Consider the following 21,232-nt stretch of genomic DNA (forward strand, 5'->3'; position numbering starts at 1 on the left):
CCGTCACACCAACTTGAGGGAAAAAAAAAGTCACAGGAAACAAAGTTACGTAAAATACTTATGGCTAACCCCTAACTGTTTCAAATCATACCCAGCTTTACAGTCCAACTTAATATCGTATAACTTAATAAAACCTGATCCTTTATTCCTAAGGCTACACTAATCTAAGTAAACCTTGCGCAGTATAGTATAGCATGACATAAGTAAATGTATTATTCCCTAATCTACGACAATGTTGTAATATTTATCAGATAGACGCTAAAATATCTACAGCAGAAAGTATTTAGTCTATTTAAGAACGCGACTATTTCCTGTGTGTTTTTTTTTTTCTAACAAAAAAAATATGCCCTTTCTCAGGATTTTTTTATATTCTTTTTTATCGACAGACCTAGTTCAACCGCATTATCCGGCTACACTGAAGTGTCTTCATCTACGCACTTGTCCATTACCCTCCAAAGCCTCATCATTGTTGTTATAGTGGAAGCGAGAAGGAGCAGTTACTCGGGAGGTTTGAATAGTGCATTATAATTTATTATAATCATGGGGGAGCGTTAAACCCTTAGGATTATACAGCGCATGTGGGGGGGGATGGAAGGTATTCAGGCTCAATTCAGGGAACCGGAGCACAGATCCAATTCCTTAGATCAAGAGCCTCTCACCAGCTTCAAGGAACCTCCCTTGAGGGGTTGAATAGCGTAATTTTTTTGAACGAAGTGATGGTGTTTTGCTTGTAAAGCTGAACCCTCATGGGAAAGTTGAGCTATAGCTCCAGTAACTCTTCAGGGAGTTTGACTGAAGCTCCTCAGCCTCTTGTGGGTTTGGATGTTGTTACTATGGCTCTTGCGTGAGTTGAGGTACAGGGAGGCTGGGATTTTGGGATGGGGGGGGGGGGGGTACGTGTCTCAGAAATACATCTAGTATAATACAGAATGAGTAAGTTTTTTTTTTTTTTAAAGATCAGGTAACGCATGGCATTTTGGGTAAGTCTAAGTTAATTATATTAATTACAATGTTCCATTTGTGGAAAATCTGTGGAGCCTCAAAAACAGAACATTGAGCCGAGAGTTGTGTGACATAGAAGTGGCGAAGTAGCGATAAAAGGTTGATAAGATAGATGCTTATTAAGTCGTTAGGCTCCTCTGTGTTATACAACATTACTGGCAGATGAGTGGTAGAGACGACGAACCAACGAGTCAGATCACACAGTTTCTCACTCGCCTGCTTCAAGATACCATCGTGTACGCACAAATCTGAAAAAAGTAAGAGTTAAAAATATATATTTCTAGCATGTATTAATTTTTTTTGTGCCAAGTGATTGCCGATTTCAACTAACCATACACTAAGTAACCACCTGTTAACTGTACAATTGTAATACATTCTGTATAAACAGATCCTCGTGCTTTCTTCTCTGCCCCAAAAAACAGTGTACGCTAATGTGTTTAAAGTACTGATAAAGCATATCTGGTAAATATATTTGATATATACTTCCTAGTACCTCTACCTAGATTGATAACTAGATTAAAAATTTTAGATCAAGGGTTAAAAGCTGCATTGTACATTTACTGATCATAATTGTAAAGAAATTGGTATATTATCCTTAGCAAAGAACATGAAAGTGCAATCGTAATGTGGATGTCCAAGTTGCGTTTATATGTTGTCGTTAGTATACAATAAGCATTGACGCTTATTTAATGAACCGTTGTTGTCTAGTGTGTAGGCAAGAGTTAGGTTAGGTTAGGTAAGGTTCGTCAGGAAACAAGCCAAGTGTTTCCTGATGCGGGTCTTAGTCACTTGATGACCCTCCATTGGAGCTTTTTGTCATTTGACCAAGGCTTTCTGCTGGCTTACCGGTTCACCCCTTTAAATATTTTGGTTTTTAGTTATAACCATCTGTTTATTAAAAAATGGGACGGATTTCATTAGCTTGTGTGTAAACCCCTGCTGTGTGAGGGAGAATGACAGATAAACCCATAATATGTTATGAAGCATAACATGTCAAACTGTGTGACGGAGTATAACATAAACGAAACTGTGTGACGGGGTTTAACAGATAACCCCCAAATGTGTGATGAAATATGACATAAACCATTCTTTGTGATAGATATTTTAGTTACATAGCTTTTCTTCTAACCTTGTTAAATCTTGAAGGTCAGGGTAACCACACAGTGAGGTGAGTGCCTCTGAACTGAGTGGGAGATTAGACGTCCAGAGGTCGTAAATGTGAAGCTGAGACCTCTGCAACACGATTGTCCTCAAAGATTTGTTAAGTTATACCATGAATTAAAGAAAGATCCTTACGAAACAGACAGAGAAAATGCGATAGTAATTATGGACAAGGTAGATTATAGTGGAAAAATTACCATGTTATTAGAAGACAAAGGAACTTACGTGCCCCTTATGATTACTTGGAGGCTTGTTCCACACCTTTAAAACTCTACTGCTAAATTCATTACTTTCCTATATCCCATCTTAATCTAAATTTCTCTATCTTGAACCTGTGCTGCGAGTCCTGTCGTGGTTGGATATTTTCACTACATTATTTATATCCCCTTTATTCATTCCTGTCTTCCAGTTGTACACTTCAGTCATAGCCTCTCAAGTCTAAGTTTTCTCAGAGAGAGCAAATTCAGCGTCTTCAGCTTATCTTCGCCAGACAGATTTTTGATACAGGTATTCAGTTTCTTCGTCCTTATCTGTATAATTCACGAAATCATAATGACACGATTGCAAACAAACCACGGTACGGGTGGGGATTGAACTCACGGCAAGTGAGTCGTAAAACTCCAGACCAGCGCGTAAGCCATTGGGCCAGCTGGCTACAATGTGATTCATCCAACAGTGGGACCCATGCTAACCTCCCTATGGTGTATAACTATGCCTAGTTGGATAAATCTTATTGCAGCCAGCTGGCCCAGTGACTTACACGCTGGCCTGGAGTTTTACGACTCACTCGCCACGAGTTCAATCTCCACCCATAACGTGATTTCCTTCTCTATGTTTTCCAGCGCATTTATTTCCATTCTGTAATATGGGGACCATAAATGAATAGCATAATCCAAAAGAGTATTTACCAGTGACACAATGTTGAAATCCAAACTAGGGACTTCTGTTATTTACACTTCTTGATGTGAAGCCAAGAATTATATTAGCTTAATAAAGAATCCACGCCAGTGCTATTAGTTAAGTAAATAACGGAAGGTATTTACATACAAAATTGACTGAGTGTTTTAGATGTAATGTGTTGTTGATGATGCAACAATCCCACGACTTTGTTACTGTGATAAGTGAATTGTTATTGTGCTCGATCTCTGGCGCTGACCTTGGTTTTGGCTTACATCAAATATTAAGATAAGATATGAGAAATCGTTATTCAGGTTGAATATACATGATTTTATAATAAACTGATTAAATTTATACAATGATTCCAATAGACACATAATACTTATAGGCATACATTGTTGATGAATTATACATAATTAACCCAGGACAACCCAGCAAGGTCAACACTGATTTATGGACAAGGTAGATTATATAGGAAAAATTAACAAGCGATATCACTACATAACTAACTCTGAATATAATTATGAACTGATTAGCCTATGGTAGGCCTACTGCAACCGGAAGCACCCTGGATGAGGCGAGGCATCACATAAGCTTCATTTAAGAAGTCTACAAATAGTTATATACAAAGTAAATAAATTTGTATAGCCTTTCTAGGTTACATAGATATTGTAGACATGTGTATATAGTCCTTTATGTATATTTAACAAAAGATATTCTAACCCAAGATAACCAGAAGAAAGTTTAACGAAGGGAATTTGGTATACGGGGGATACCGTTCAGGGATGACTGAGGTAGAGGAGAATACTTTTCTTGGATAATTGAGGTAGGGAGGGATAGATTACGAAATGCGGAGGATACCTTTCTTGGATAATTGAGCAGAGGAGCTGGGGTTCTAGGATACCTTTCTAGGATAATTAAGCAGAGGAGCTGGGGTTCTAGGATACCTTTCTAGGATAATTGAGCAGAGGAGCTGGGGTTCTAGGATACCTTTCTAGGATAATTGAGCAGAGGAGCTGGGGTTCTAGGATACCTTTCTAGGATAATTAAGCAGAGGAGCTGGGGTTCTAGGATACCTTTCTAGGATAATTGAGCAGAGGAGCTGGGGTTCTAGGATACCTTTCTAGGATAATTAAGCAGAGGAGCTGGGGTTCTAGGATACCTTTCTAGGATAATTGAGCAGAGGAGCTGGGGTTCTAGGATACCTTTCTAGGATAGGGCAGACAATGTAACGAGCTTAGTTTATCAAGTTTTCTATACTGCGTTAAGTTTTTTTATATACCAATTTGCATTGCCCTAACTAGAAGAATGTAACCATACCTAATTTAACCTAACATAAACTAAAGAAGCATTAAACTAAAGTAACATTAACAAAAACTAAAGATATGTAACATTAAACTAACGTAACATTGCTCTGCACTAACGTAACCTAAAGTAACACTATACAATGTACACAAAGAATAAACAGATACAGTGACGTGACTGGAACAGTACAGAAACAACCCGTACATAGATGAGAGAAACTTAGACGACATTTCGGGCCGAAACGTCGTAATAAGCTTCTATGCGCTGGTTATTTGTTTATTATAATGTACATAAGGAAGTCCGTTGATGAGCAGAACGTCAAGAAACTAATAATTTGCTTAAAATACTGAATGATTATAATAAGAAACTAATTTTTAAAGGAGTGGACCGGTAAGCCAGCGGAAGGCCTCAGTCAGATGATCAAAAACTCCAGCTGTGGGTCATCATCTAAGACCCGCGTCAGGAAACACTTGTCCTGTTTCCTTGACGATCCTTACCTAACCTAACCTGTACTTAAAATGCAGATGTTGATTTTCAGTTGTTGGAAAGATCTGGACAGGTTAATTGGTAACAGATGGCGCTGAGGTACGTCAGGAATTTGTTAATACCTCAGATAGCTTATAGAACTCACAAGTCAGTATATCTATATTTATCTTTTAACCCATTAAAACGTAAATAAAGAATATTTACCTTGATGGACATAAGTTAGTTTATCAAGCTGATAATCTCTTACGGTTGAAAAAATACTAACAATCACTGAGATGCTATATCATAGTAAGTTTTAATATTTTCTTTAAAATTGATAAGATTAATTGCTGCTAATTATACCCTTTCACATTCAAACACGCACACTGAGACACACAGAGTAAGAGTAAGGGATGAGACATCAGAATGGGAGTGTCGAGTGGGGTTCTACAAGGTTCTTGGTTAGGTTCACTACTGCTAATAGTATTCGTGAATGACCTATCAGAGGGGATTGAGTCCTATGTGTCTTCTCTTAATGAGAAGAATAAGAAGAGGAGAAAGCAGTGATAAACTCCAGTGAAACCTAAACAGAATGCAGAACCAAGGAAGACATTTTAGCCAAATATAAAATATTCTGGGAAATTGGTAGGGTAGACAAGACTAGACTGTTTCAGAGGCGAGCAACAGGTACACTAGGGTACAGTTGGATTTATAATTATATTAATACAAATGATACTCAGTATAGGGATGAATAAATTTAACAATTGGAAGTTGAAAACACAAATGCCATAGGGATGTCAGGAATTACTTTTTGAACCTCAGGATGGTCAGGAAGACAAATGACCTGGACAACGAAGTGGTGGAGGCTAGCTCCATACATAGTTTTAAGAGCAGGTATGCTAGGGCCAGCGAGATTAGGAGGGAGTGAATCTGACAAGCGGTAAGTTGAGAGGCAGGGTCAGGAGCTGAGACAGTACACCTGGAACCATATAGATAAGTACATACAGGCAAGTATACACACGCTGAGAGGCGATACCACACAACTTGGTGATACACGTACTCCTTTCTCTTTCTCTCTAGGTCAGATTCACATACGTTACACAAACTCAGATAAAGAAAGAGAAAGAGAGAGATAGAGAGAAAGATTACATAATGAAAAGTAAGAGATTTTTCCATGTATTTCTTACAGTGTCGGAGGAAGCAAGTGTTCAGGAACGTCAACAGGTGACCGACGAGGTCATCCAGGAGGCCCTGAGGGCCGACAAGGGTCCAGACGCCAGTCTGGTGTCTTGGAAGTTCGAGGACTTCACCATGAAGGGCGACAACTACACATGTCTGGTGACTTGCTTGGTGGTGCAGTACACCCTGGGAGGTAAGCTCGAGGAAGCTACCTACGTGGCCAAGATGAGGAGGAACATAGCCATGGATACCTTTGCTAGCGTGATCCAAAAACTCGTGAAATGGGAAGGAACCTGTCTTGCCGAAATTGTGCCTTGTATGAACAAGATACTGAAAGAGCTTGGCCATCGGGGCATTGGGTAAGTAAACAAACCATACCACGGGTGGGGTTTGAACCCGCGGTCGGAGAGTCTCAAAACTCCAGACTCTCTGACCGCGGGTTCAAATCCCACCCGTGGTATGGTTTGTTTGCAATCGTGTCATTACAATTTCGTGAGTCATTGGGTAAGTAGATGGTGCAAAGCAACGCCTTTTTTTTCATATTGATGAAATTAGTCATAAAATCAAATAAAGGAGATTAATGAACTCTCAATATGTGAAAAAAAAGGACGTTATTGTTCCCAGAGACTCTCAGATTAGGTATATGGATCGAACATTGTATAAGAAGGTTAAGAAAACAAGGCAAAGGTGTTTCCCCTAGATCATGTCATGTATAGGTGATGTGATCAGCAGATAAAATAACATTAAGTCAGCCAAAGAAAGTGACCCCATTATCTGCCTCAGTGCTGGAGTTAATGATGTTGGGAAATACAGGAGAGAAAAGCTGCAGTTATTGATCTAAGCCAAAAGGAAAGGATCCCGATCAAATGTAGCATTTTGCCTGGAAGAGAAGTGGGCAATAAATGGATGTCTAGCTCAACTGGTATAAATTGCTGGCTAGGCAAATGCTGCAGGGAACTTCGAATTTCATTCAGTAACAACTAAGATCATTTATATGACAAACATGATCTGGATGCAAGGGATGGGGTACATCTTTCTGGGGCATGAGTGATACCCATGGTATGTGTGGGTAACATCGGGGTTACAATTCTAGGGTCGGAGGGAGAAAGAATTGCCAAGATGTGTTAGGAAAACGTTCAAAAAACAAGAGATCTCATAAAATAATTACTAATTATAAAATGAAATTAGTTTACTGAAACACTGAAGAAAGGAAATGCAATATATATATATATATATATATATATATATATATATATATATATATATATATATATATATATATATATATATATATATATATATATATATATGCAAAACAACCACTCTGAAAGAATAGAGAAATTCCAAGCGCTTTCGTGACTACTCACATTATCAAGGAACTATGAAAGTAAAGCATCCAAGGAAGCTATATAAGGGGTCTGGCCAACACCTCACTATCAGATCCCACAACGGTTAAACACCTGACGCGCGCCGACCCAACTTGGATAGGTCCTTTGCACAACTCACCAACAAACTATTCTACCCAAGAAAATTTAAAAATTATTATTTATCCAGTGTATTATTAAATTCTTCCCAAATTCTATTAATTATAAATGGATCTAATTTATATAAACCAAAGGAAATATTCATATTATTGTCAAAACAGCTTTTTATGAAACAAGATTCAATTATATTCCTGTCGACCATGGACTTGCTTGATACTACTTTCTCAACTTTTTGAAAATCAATTGGATGGTTAAAATCTCTTACACGAATAAATAGAGCATTGGAATCTTGTCCAGTTCTAATGCTATATTTATGTTGTTTTAATCTTAGTTCGAGATTTTTACCAGTTTGACCGTAATAAACTTTATCGCAAATTTTACAAGGAATCTTATAGACACATCCATATATATATATATATATATATATATATATATATATATATATATATATATATATATATATATATATATATATATATATAATATATATATATATATTAAGCATCTACTATACAAACAGCCAGATAGAAAAAAATTAAATAGACACAGCAAGACTAATTGCATGTACAGGAGCCGTTGATATTATTGCAATGACCGAGACCTGGTTCAATCTGAAAAATACGGACATGCCCGGTGGCCTAGTGGCTAAAAGCTCCCGCTTCACACACGGAGGTCCCGGGTTCGATCCCTGGCGGGTGGAAACATTTCGACACGTCTCCTTACACCTATTGTCCTGTTCACCTAGCAGCAAATAGGTATCTGGTTGTTAGTCGACTGGTGTGGGTGGCATCCTGGGGGACAAGATTAAGGACCCCAATGGAAATAAGTTAGACAGTCCTCGATGACGCACTGACTTTCTTGGGTTATCCTGGGTGGCTAACCCTCCGGTGTTAAAAATCCGAACGAAATCTTATCTTATCTTATATATATACAGGGTGAAGAATTAGACACAAGTGAACGATTGAATATCGTCATTATGTAGACATTTCCTCAACCAGTGGCTTTAGCAATACAATACCGGAACAAAAACTGAAGAGGTAGAAGATGAGGTAATTGTTATTGTATACTATATTAAATTGAATGAAATATACACCAAAACAACTCTTCCGTGGAGAGACATTTACAGGCGAATCAAAAGAGGAGAGAGTCTCAATACTGACCAACGTATTCAACTTAAGAGAAAGAAAATATGAAATTAAGTTTAGAAGAAAATCAAATATCAATCCATAGGGTTTCTGTTAGGTATATAGGAAAAAGATCAGAGAAAAAGATAAGCCCAGTTAAGTGTAACTTAGGGCAACATACTTTTAGTGGCATAGAAGTGTGTATCATTTTAAACGCTTATTTTTTTTTATTTTAACACATCATGATATAAACGAAATACTAGAAAACAATTATAATAAAGATGAGAAGAAAAAATGCAAGATCAAAGTCATTGGTGACATGGTCCTCCAACAGCTAGGTAAATTGAAATCAAACAAGTCACTAGACCCTGACAAGGTGTTTTCAAGAGTTCTAAATTACCATACCAGATAAGTGGAAAATGGCAGTTATGATGCCCATTTACAAGGCAGGAGATAGGTCATTAGCTTCAAATTATGGACCAGTCAGCCTAATCTCAGTTGTGGTAAAGTTGATGGAATCAGTTATTGTATGTAGATGCAGTTAGAAGCCACCTTGAAAAATAAAAGTTGATAAATGAATCTCAGCACATTGTTATAAAGGGGCATTCTTACCTCAGATGGTAGGCTACGATTTTTTTTTTTTTTTGAGGTATCCCGTAGTTCGATTGCTAGAGCACTCATTTCACACACTAAAGTCCATGGTTTGATTCTCGGTATGGGTGGAAACAGAACATGTTTCCTCAAGACACCTGCTGTCCCTGTTCACCTATCAGTAAAATGGAGACCTGGGTGTTAATCGACTGGTGTGGGTCGCATCCTGGGACAAATTTGACCTATATTTGCCCGAAATGCTCTGCATAATAAGGGATTTTCTATAGAGTAGCGTCATTGCTGCTAGCTAGGCCTGTATATATTGTACATATACTAGTAGAAATAAAAGATTATTATTATTATTATTATTATTATTATTATTATTATTATTATTATTATTATTATTATTATTATTAACTAATCTTTGTCAGTAAGGAATTGGAAGTGGTAAACCAAATTGTATATATATGGAATTCAGTTCCACTCAGGAAACTGATGAATAAAACAGTGATACTTGGTACAGAAGAAATTATCTCCTGGGACGAGGACACACTGCCAATAGATAGGCAACAGTTTTAGTAAATGGGGAGAAATGTAATTGGGGACCCATTAGTGGTGTGCTACAGGTGTCAGTATTAAGACCTAGTGTTATTCACAATCTACATGAATGACATAGATGAGGGAATAAATAACGGCGTGGCAGGGAAGGAACAGACACAAAATTCTCGAATATTACGTTACGACAAAGTGCGCCCGAAATCAACAATTCTTAAAAAAAAAAAAAAAGTTGACATAAATGTATTTCACAATTAAAAAAAAAAAACTGTGAAAATGTGACACGCAGTATACATATACCGAGAAGTGTATGCTTGCAGATGGTACTGAAAGAAAAAAAAAAACTAAAGGACCTGTGGAAATTTATTCCACGAAATGTTTTCTAGTGTAAGCATAAGGAACCCTTAACATAACCACTACATAACACTTGTATATAATATTTGACAATTTAGACAGATTTTAGTTATACAGAGTATATAATAAACTCAGGAGGTAATTACATCGATTTAGGCCTAAAATATGTAGGAATATGACTAATATAGTAGTATTAGTTATAGCTAGTGTTTCAAATTCGAATAAAGACAGTTAAGACAAGCTAGCCAGTTCAGTTGCTATCCAGACTCCATCGAGGACAGTTATGTCACGTGATTACTGCCAAAAACACCGGCAGAAGTAACATTTGGCTGGGGAACGAAATAACCTTGAGCGGTTTCCCAAAGTATAGGATACACATCCATATCAGGCACACCCGCAGTGAATATCTACAATTCCTAGTGTTAGTCGGCCGGCGTTCCAGTAGGTATTATTATTATAATAAAAAAGAAGCGCTAAACCACAAGGGCTCCACAGCGCTGCGTTCCAGTAGGTAGTATCCTGTAGGGGATTCGAAGATTGAAAGTCCGTCTCTCCGAGGTGCCCTGGGGTCAGGGAACATCATATTCCAAGCTACCAACTAAGTTAACTATGTCGTCACGTCACAGCAGCTGTAATTGGGAATTCAGTTGCAAGAGATATACAGTATATGAGCCTGGAAGAACCTTCTTCTTATGACCAGAGCTTTGGTAAGATGGGTAAGGAAGAAGGATGGGTAAGGATGGAAATATTGGAAAAGGGTGGGAGGGGGGAGAGAGGTAGGATATAAAAGGTAAGTGGCTCAACCACTTTGGTGTAGTTTAAAAAGTGTATGTGAAATGATAAGATATTCTTTAAGGGGTATAATACTATCCCATCAGATTCACATAGATATAACAGATATATAAGTACATGACTCTGAATTGGTAGTAATTATACAAGTTGCAATTGCTTCTTTTTTTTTTTTTTTTTTTTTTTTTTTTTTTTTTTTTTTTTTTTTTTTTTGCGATTGCACAACGGATATTTATGCGACAATAAAGGCAATAATTTTCTGGCCAGTTTATAGAATTATGTGACAATGGCTTCTTACAGGTGGTGTCCAGCCATGGTAAATAGCATAATTTTTACATTAGATTGTTATATAAGATGTCTCCCTAATTGGGGGCGATGATTTTCTCAGTATACATAGAAGGGTTCTGGTGCTACCCAATCTTCTTCATCAGGGAGGTTGCTCAATATCATGGGTCGATGGTAATCATCTTTATGTATAAAACGACGGACCCTCTGAGGGAGAGTCATTCTTTGAGTCCTGTGAGGAGGAGTATTGATGATATAATCCGTGGTATTTACCACTTGTATAGGATGTTCTCTATCTGGCATGTATAGTTCTTGCATTGTATAGAGTTGTTTCTTTTTTAGAGTGTCGAGGCGTACATTTATGGCAGTAATATCTTGTTGTATGTGTAAATCTGCCATTTTAACTCTGTCTCTCCTCCCGGTATCGGTAATGAAGCGAAGAGCTCTATTCTGGACCCTTTGTAACCGTAGCATGTTGGTCTTTGTTGTTAATGACATTGGGACACAAGGGTATTCGAGTATTGGTCTTATTATCATTTTATACAGATGTTTTTTGACATGTTGAGGGGCTTGATAGAATCGAAAGAGACTGCTAAGACCGGCTTTGGCTATGTTGATCTTTTTAGTTACATGAGATGTTGAGTGGAGCAGCCTGTCTATTTCATATCCCAAGATCTTGTTAGGGTTTCTAATGGCTACAGGTGTACCTCTGATGGAGATACCCCATTTATCTTCAATTGTTGATGCAAAACATCCTATCGTGCTAACAAGGACCTTGTCAGGATTAGTCGTAATTCTCCATTTCTTTTCCCAATTAGATGTTCGAAGTTCAATATTCATTTTTTCTATGACTCTCTCATACTTGTATTTTCCTGTAACCGGAGTTGATGAGACAACATGAATAACATCATCTGCAAACTGTGTCACAATTGTATCATTAAACTCTGGTTGATCAAGGTCATTCACATAAATGTTGAATAGAATTGGACTTAGACAAGAACCTTGTGGGACACCAGCTGTCGGTATAAAAGGCTCTGCCAACCTGCCATAAAAGGCACCTGGAAGAACCAACCTGGTGCATCTGCGTCAGCAGCGCTGGCTGAGTTTGTCGCTCACCTAGAGGCAGTTCGCACAGAAATCCCCGAAGGACTCCAGAGGAATTAATTAAGCCACATTGATTGGTTTACTTGGGTTACCCTGGGTTACTAACCCTCAGGGTTGGTAATAATGTGAATGAAGTATATTCTTCATCCCCTCAACAAATCTTTAATTGATTGAGGCTAATATATAATCATTGACTGCCCCTTCAACATTATCAGTATTATTTTTATTATTATTATTATCAGTATTATCAATATTATTGTCATTATTATGGTAATAATGTAGAATTGCCGACAATGTGTTAGGTAAAAGGACACGTACAGCTAATGAGACATTTTATTGTGACGTTTCGCTCTGCAGGAGCTTTGTCAACGGCTTGACAAAGCTCCTGCAGAGCGAAACGTTGCCACAGTAAAATGTCGCATTAGTTGCACGTGTGTCCTTTTACCTAACATTATTATTATTATTATTATTATTATTATTATTGATTATTATTTTATTTTATTATTATTATTTTATTATTATTGCTGCATTCGTGTGTCATTCATTCTGACCTTCAATAGAACTGCCAAGGCTTACCACTGTGTTTACGAGAAGGACAAGGAAGTACTGCTTCTGGAGGACCTGCGTAGCCGAGGCTTCAGGATGTATGACCGTAAGCGTGGCATGGACATTCCCCACGCCCGCCTGGTCCTGCAGGAGCTGGGCAGGCTACATGCTGCCTCCATCCTGCTGGAGAAATCTCTACCCGAGCAAGACATAACCAAAACCTGGAGTATCTTCCAAGATATGTGGGAGAGCACTGGCGATACCAAGAAGATGCTCGATGGCATGACTGCCTCTCAGTTGGAAGGAGCAGCAATGATAATGGAAAAGGTAGGTGCACTAGTTTATTTTAGTGCCCCCCTCCTCCCCCAATAAAGAGAGGAACGCCTTGATACTGGTGAAGGGTTCTTGATTCAAGGAATTGGAGACATCTTATTCTTCCTCTCATCAGACGTGATTACCTTCTCCTTCGTTACTGCTTAAGATGCTTCAAAAAGGACCTTATTGTGGAAAATACTATATATTTTCCGGAAATACGGTAATTTATAGGTAAATAGATGCCCTATATTGTATTTAATAAAAGTGTATTTTTAAAAGAACAGACAGTCGCCATTTTGTTTGAATGAAATAACAGACGTTGTGAGTAATGGGAAGAATTTTTCGTGCTCTAGAGGTTAAATTTGGGCTGACACCTCTCAAATAGGAGGCGAAATTGTTGGATGTGCATTCCTGCATAACTTGAGATATCAGGCGACTGGACAAGACAGCTCCAGGAACCTCAGATAAGTCTGTTATGTTATAACTCTGGCCAGTTGTTATTTTCATGTATAGACAGAGGTTTTCTGAGTATGATACACATTAATCTCCAGTCAAATTGGTGAGTGTTATGATTAAGATATATTCTCCTTCTGTTATATAAATGTGTATTTATATATAATAATTTTTTAATTTAATATATAGTCCACAAATTTATATATTTACCAGCATTCCTGGTGATGTATATTTCATTTAATTAATAGGTCCAGAGCAACTTGTGGATATGACAGTTGTATGTATCGAAGGGGGACATTTTTTGCGACCTAGGTGTCCCAAATTCCTACTTGTCTAACTGATAAATAATAATTATCTATGTTCATTTACTGTTATGTATATAATGATACACCAAGTAAATGCAATTTTCCACACTTATTATCGCCACAGTACTATCACACAATATCCATTCCCCAGGCGTTTTATAACCCATACGGGTTTAGCACTTCCACGTGAATATAATCACTAACAATATAAATTATCTGATTTGATTTTTAAGGTAAGCATTCATATATTGCCACAGCTTTGTTGATGACATTACAGTCACAACTGCGAAATGTATATGGCAATGTACAAGCTCTTTAAGTTTCTTAGAGGCAGGGTGGAAACCAAGGATGCAGCAGACACTTTCCATTTGGATCTCGACACTGAGGTGCTGGAGGAGGAAGGTGGCGGCCTCTGCATCTCGAGTAGTTTCGGTGATCTTAGAACCTAATTTATTGAAGAAACTGCTGTTATATTTTTTTTTCCTCGTGGGCAAAAGGTTTCTGAATTTGTCTGGACGGAGCAACACTGGAAAATCATCTTTTTTTTCCCTTGGTGTCTTTTTCTTACTGGGAAAATCACTTTGTTGACCAACAATAATTGGAATATAGACATCAGTCAGTCTGTCGTTTTTAAAGGAATATGTAGGTATTACACAGAGAAAACAAGAACTTAACTCAACGCTCTCGTCTCAGGTCCCTAATTATGAGCATGTGGTGAAATGGATTAATCAAGTCAAGGGCTCTGCAGCGGACGTCTTTATGGAGAATTCTACCTCCGACCCAACCTTTGCTGTCCTCGTCCATGGAGACTGTTGGACCAACAATTTACTTTTCAGGTATCACTAACTCCAAAAACTATAGTAGCATAAGTTCTTTTTAATGCTTATCTTTCCATATGCCAAAAATATGCATAATATTAAAGCAGGTGTAAATAAGTATATACATCCTGATTGTGATTTTTTGTTTCCATAAATATTTGTGCCCATGGAAAAAAAAAATAAGATTCTTAATACTCTCTCCCTGGGTCCCTCTTGAGATGCCCTGTTATTTGGTGATTAGGTTAATTAAGTAAGGTTTGTCAAGAAACAGGACAAGTGTTTCATGATACTTTCTTTTTATAATGGAGGCCAGCGGATGCTTCACCTAAATACATAATGATACTAATGATTCGGTGGCCTGGTGGCTAAAGCTCCCGCTTCACACACGGAGGGCTCGGGTTCGATTCCCGGCGGGTGGAAACATTTCGACACGTTTCCTTACACCTATTGTCCTGTTCACCTAGCAGCAAATAGGTACCTGGGTGTTAGTCGACTGGTGTGGGTCGCATCCTGGGGGACAAGATTAAGGACCCCAATGGAAATAAGTTAGACAGTCCTCGATGACGCACTGACTTTCTTGGGTTATCCTGGGTGGCTAACCCTCCGGGGTTAAAAATCCGAACGAAATCTTATCTTATCTTAAGTCCAGTTGATTATGATCCTTTGGAACGAGACATTTGTCTTGTTTTCTAAAGAGTATAAAACACCTCCACCGTCAAGGTTTTTTTTTTTATGCCTTACTAAACCTGGATTTTTTCCTGGTCATTTTTAAACTTAGCCTCGTGTCTTTTCACTTAATATTAGAGGAAGGGAAGGCTCTAGAAAAGGCGCAGATACCTGGAGTTTACCTGGAGAGAGTTCCGGGGGTCAACGCCCCCGCGGCCCGGTCTGAGACCAGGCCTCCTGGTGGATCAGAGCCTGATCAACCAGGCTGTTGCTGCTGGCTGCACGCAAACCAACATACGAGCCACAGCCCGGCTGATCCGGAACTGACTTTAGGTGCTTGTCCAGTGCCAGCTTGAAGACTGCCAGGGGTCTGTTGGTAATCCCCCTTATGTGTGCTGGGAGGCAGTTTAACAGTCTCGGGCCCCTGACACTTATTGTATGGTCTCTTAACGTGCTAGTGACACCCCTGCTTTTCATTGGGGGGATGGTGCATCGTCTGCCAAGTCTTTTGCTTTCGTAGTGGGTGATTTTCGTGTGCAAGTTCGGTACTAGTCCCTCTAGGATTTTCCAGGTGTATATAATCATGTATCTCTCCCTCCTGCGTTCCAGGGAATACAGGTTTAGGAACCTCAAGCGCTCCCAATAATTGAGGTGTTTTATCTCCGTTATCCGCGCCGTGAAAGTTCTCTGTACATTTTCTAGGTCGGCAATTTCACCTGCCTTGAAAGGTGCTGTTAGTGTGCAGCAATATTCCAGCCTAGATAGAACAAGTGACCTGAAGAGTGTCATCATGGGCTTGGCCTCCCTAGTTTTGAAGGTTCTCATTATCCATCCTGTCATTTTTCTAGCAGATGCGATTGATACAATGTTATGGTCCTTGAAGGTGAGATCCTCCGACATGATCACTCCCAGGTCTTTGACGTTGGTGTTTCGCTCTATTTTGTGGCCAGAATTTGTTTTGTACTCTGATGAAGATTTAATTTCCTCATGTTTACCATATCTGAGTAATTGAAATTTCTCATCGTTGAACTTCATATTGTTTTCTGCAGCCCACTGAAAGATTTGGTTGATGTCTGCCTGGAGCTTTGCAGTGTCTGCAATGGAAGACACTGTCATGCAGATTCGGGTGTCATCTGCAAAGGAAGACACGGTGCTGTGGCTGACATCCTTGTCTATGTCGGATATAAGGATGAGGAACAAGATGGGAGCGAGTACTGTGCCTTGTGGAACAGAGCTTTTCACCGTAGCTGCCTCGGACTTTACTCTGTTGACGACTACTCTCTGTGTTCTGTTAGTGAGGAAATTATAGATCCATCGACCGACTTTTCCTGTTATTCCTTTAGCACGCATTTTGTGCGCTATTACGCCATGGTCACACTTGTCGAAGGCTTTTGCAAAGTCTGTATATATTACATCTGCATTCTTTTTGTCTTCTAGTGCATTTAGGACCTTGTCGTAGTGGTCCAATAGTTGAGACAGACAGGAGCGACCTGTTCTAAACCCATGTTGCCCTGGGTTGTGTAACTGATGGGTTTCTAGATGCGTGGTGATCTTGCTTCTTAGGACCCTTTCAAAGATTTTTATGATATGGGATGTTAGTGCTATTGGTCTGTAGTTCTTTGCTGTTGCTTTACTGCCCCCTTTGTGGAGTGGGGCTATGTCTGTTGTTTTTAGTAACTGTGGGACGACCCCCGTGTCCATGCTCCCTCTCCATAGGATGGAAAAGGCTCGTGATAGGGGCTTCTTGCAGTTCTTGATGAACACAGAGTTCCATGAGTCTGGCCCTGGGGCAGAGTGCATGGGCATGTCATTTATCGCCTGTTCGAAGTCATTTGGCGTCAGGATAACATCGGATAGGCTTGTGTTAATCAAATTTTGTGGCTCTCTCATAAAAAATTCATTTTGATCTTCGACTCTCAGTCTGGTTAGCGGCTTGCTAAAAACTGAGTCATATTGGGACTTGAGTAGCTCACTCATTTCCTTGTTGTCATCTGTGTAGGACCCATCTTGTTTAAGTAGGGGCCCAATACTGGACGTTGTTCTCGATTTTGATTTGGCATAGGAGAAGAAATACTTTGGGTTTCTTTCGATTTCATTTATGGCTTTTAGTTCTTCCCGCGATTCCTGACTCCTAAAGGATTCTTTTAGCTTAAGTTCGATGCTTGCTATTTCTCTGACCAGTGTCTCCCTACGCATTTCAGATATATTGACCTCTTTTAGCCGCTCTGTTATTCTTTTCCGTCGCCTGTAAAGGGAGCGCTCATTATTTTTTTCATTAACACATCGGCCGTTCCCCGCCAAGGAAAGGTGACCCCCCAAAAAAGAAGAAACACTTTCAACATCATTCACTGTCTTGCCAGAGGCGCGCGTACACTCAAGTTAAAAAAAAAAAACTGCAACATATCAACACTCCTCCTTCAGAGAGCACACATTGTACTTCCCACCTCCAGGACTCAAGTCCGGCTAACCGATTTCCCTGAATCCCTTCATAAATGTTACTTTGCTCACACTCCAACAGCACAAGTCATAAAAACCATTTGTCTACACTCGCTCCTATTTAACACGCTCACGCACGCTTGCTGGAAATCCAAGCCCCTCGCACACAAAACCTCCTTTACCCCCCCCCCTCCCTCCAACCTTTTCTAGGTTGACCCTTACCCCGCTTTCCTTCCATTACAGATTTATATGCTCTCCAAGTCATTCTATTTCGTTCCATCCTCTCTAAATATCCAAACCACCTCAACAACCCCTTCCCCCCTCAGCCCTCTGGATAGTTGTTTGGGTAATCCCACACCTCCTAATTTCCAAACTACGAATTCTCTGTATTATATTCACACCACACATTGCCCTCAGACATGACATCTCCACTGCCTCCAGCCTTTTCCTTGTTGCAACATTCATCACCCATGCTTCACACCCATATAAGAGCATTGGTTCCACTATACTCTCATACATTCCCCTCTTTGCTTCCTCAGTGCACCACTCACCATTTTCCCCTCATCAATTCTATGATTCACCTCGTCTTTCTTAGACCCATCTGCTGATGAGTCCACTCCCAAATATCTGCTCATCTCGACTAAATTTTGAAGAAATTTGTCTCTTCCTCGGATATACCTATACCTTATATCTGATGAGCCCGTCCTTGGGCTAGGCTCCTCTGGTGCTAGCCTGGTCAACCAGACTGTTGCTGCTGGTAGTCCACTGACCCACATCGATCACAGCCTGATTATCTCCCGTTCTCCAGGTGTTGGGTAACCCCTACGGGTTTACTGTTCCCATTGAATATAATAGATATATTAGTTTGTGCTGAAACTGGGGGATATACAAAAAAAAATTTACACAGAACATTTATAAACTAATGTTCTTAGGGTTCACTTGTATTAATTTTATCCTCATTAATGCTACCTGGAGTCTACCTGGAGGGTATTCCGGGGATCAGCGCCCCCGCGACCCGGTCCACGACCAGGCCTCCCGGTGGATCAGGGCCTGATCAACGAGGCTGTTACTGCTGGCCGCACGCAAACCAACGTACGAACCAGAGCCCGGCTGATCCGGCACCGTCTTTAGGTATCTGTCCAGCTCCCTCTTGAAGACAACCAGGGGTCTTCCCGTTATGCCCCTTATTGCTGGTGGGAGGCTGTTGAACAGTCTTGGGCCCCGGACACTTACTGCGTTTTCTCTTAGTGTACCAGTGACGCCCCTACTTTTCACTGGGGGTAGGTTGCATCGCCTGCCAATACATATTTTCTCCCAAAGTTTAATCTGCTAATAATAAGTCAACCGTTTAACAATCTTATAATATTTGTCTATACTACTTCTAGATTCGCCAGTACTGTCCCGACCCGGGTCTTTCCCAGATGGTGACCCGGCCTATATCTGTACATAACACTGTACTCATTTGTGTCTCATATTTTAAATTACCATAGCAACATACATTTTTACTTTTCAATTATATAATAATAATAATAATTATTATTATTAATGATGTTATTCTCCCTTTCATTGTGCCTAGTAGTACCAGCACTGTATCTTTTCACTCTTTACCTCAAGCCTTAATCTTTTGAGAAACAACTTAACCTTACCCACAACCTCAAACAGATACAACGCTGCCGGAGATCCCGTAGAAGTGATGCTGGTGGACCTACAAGGCATGCGTCGAGTGTCCCCCGCCGTCGACCTCAACTACTTCTTGTACTCCAGCTTCAACGGCCCTGACCGCTCTCCGAACGTAGAGCTCTTCCTTGGTGTGTATTACACCTCCTTCTGCGAAGTCCTAAGAGCTGCGAACACTCCGGTTCCATTCACCCTTGAAGAGCTGCGTCAGGAGTACCGCCGCAAAATGGAATACGGGTGTATTGCGGGCATGTTCGTAGTACCCATCATCTTGAGCGAGGTCGAAGACGCCCCGGATTTCGAGGGTATAACGGACGACAAGATGGAGGAGTTCGCTAAACAGCGGCAGGAAGTCTTATTGAAGATGATCAGCAGAGAAGACGGTCTTCTCAAACCCAGGTTCCTAGACATGTTTGACGAGATGGTAGAAGCAGGTATTATACCACGCCACAGCAAGGGAGATTCGACTTAATATTCTAATAGCAGTGATGTATGCACAAGATTCTTGTCTTAGTCCAATTCTCTTCAACATTTATGTGAATGACCTTCCTCAACCAGAGTTTAATGATACAATTATAACGCAGTTTGCAGATGATGTTATCCATGTCGTCTCATCAACTCCGGTAACAGGAAAATACAAGTATGAGAGAGTCATAGAAGAAATGAATATAGAACTTCGTCGAAAATCTAATTGGGAAAAGAAATGGAGAATTACAACTAACCCTGACAAAGTCCTTGTTAGCACGATAGGATGTTTTGCATCAACCATCGAAGATAAAGGGGGTATCTCCATCAGAGGTACACCTGTAGCCATTAGAAACCCTAACAAGATCTTGGGATATGAAATAGACAGGCTGCTCCACTCAACATCTCATGTAAATAAAAAGATCAACATAGCCAAAGCCGGTCTTAGCAGTCTCTTTAGATTCAATCAAGCCCCTCCACATGTCAAAAAACATCTGTATAAAATGATAATAAGACCTATACTCGAATACCCGTGTCCCAATGTCATTAACAACAAAGACCAACATGCTACGGTTGCAACGGGTCCAGAATAGAGCTCTTCGCTTCATTGCGGGTACCAGGAGGAGAGACAGAGTTAAAATGGCAGATTTACACGTACAACTAGATATTACTGCCTTAAATGTACGCCTCGACACCCTGAAAAAGAAACAACTCTATGCAATGCAAGAACTCTACATGCCAGATAGAGAACATCCTCTACAAATTGAAAATACCACGGATTATATCATCAATACTCCTCCTCACAGGACTCAAAGAATGACTCTCCCACAGAGGGTCCGTCGTTTTATCCATAAAGATGATTACCATCGACCAATGATACTGAGCAACCTCCTTGCAGATGAAGATGATTGGGTAACACCAGAACCCTTCTATGTTTACTAAGAAAATCATCGCCCCCAATTAGGGAGATATCTTGTACAACATTCTACTGTTAAAATTATGCTACATTTACTATGGCGGGACACCACCTTGTAAGAAGCTGATGTGAAAAGTAATTCTTTATGAACTGGCCAGGAAATTATTGCCTTCATTGTCGCTTAAATATCCGTTGTGCAATCGCAAAAAGAAAAAAGGCAGTTGCAACTTGTATATTTACTACCAATTCAGAGTCATGTACTTATATATCTGTTATATCTATGTGAATCTGATGGGTTAGTATTATACCCCTTCAAGAATATTTTATTATTCCACATACA

The 21,232-nt window shown here is 39.7% G+C and overlaps 1 protein-coding gene across 1 annotated transcript; it reads left to right on the forward strand.

Annotated features, from left to right (window-relative positions):
- Positions 1-1,134: 1,134 nt before the first annotated feature.
- LOC128689206 (uncharacterized) lies at positions 1,135-20,127 on the forward strand. Its single transcript, XM_070086182.1, has 5 exons — positions 1,135-1,259; positions 6,020-6,368; positions 12,856-13,168; positions 14,608-14,750; positions 19,497-20,127. Coding segments are annotated over exons 1-5 (1,293 nt in total). The 5' UTR covers positions 1,135-1,258; the 3' UTR covers positions 19,984-20,127.
- Positions 20,128-21,232: the final 1,105 nt, after the last annotated feature.

This window comes from Cherax quadricarinatus, chromosome 18 (genome assembly GCF_038502225.1).
Source record: "Cherax quadricarinatus isolate ZL_2023a chromosome 18, ASM3850222v1, whole genome shotgun sequence".
NCBI lineage: Eukaryota > Metazoa > Arthropoda > Malacostraca > Decapoda > Parastacidae > Cherax > Cherax quadricarinatus.

Coding starts and splice junctions, on each gene's coding strand:
- LOC128689206 (XM_070086182.1), top strand. Junction 13,169..14,607: donor CAGCAATGATAATGGAAAAG/GTAGGTGCACTA, acceptor CTCTCGTCTCAG/GTCCCTAATTATGAGCATGT. Junction 14,751..19,496: donor ACCAACAATTTACTTTTCAG/GTATCACTAACT, acceptor AACCTCAAACAG/ATACAACGCTGCCGGAGATC.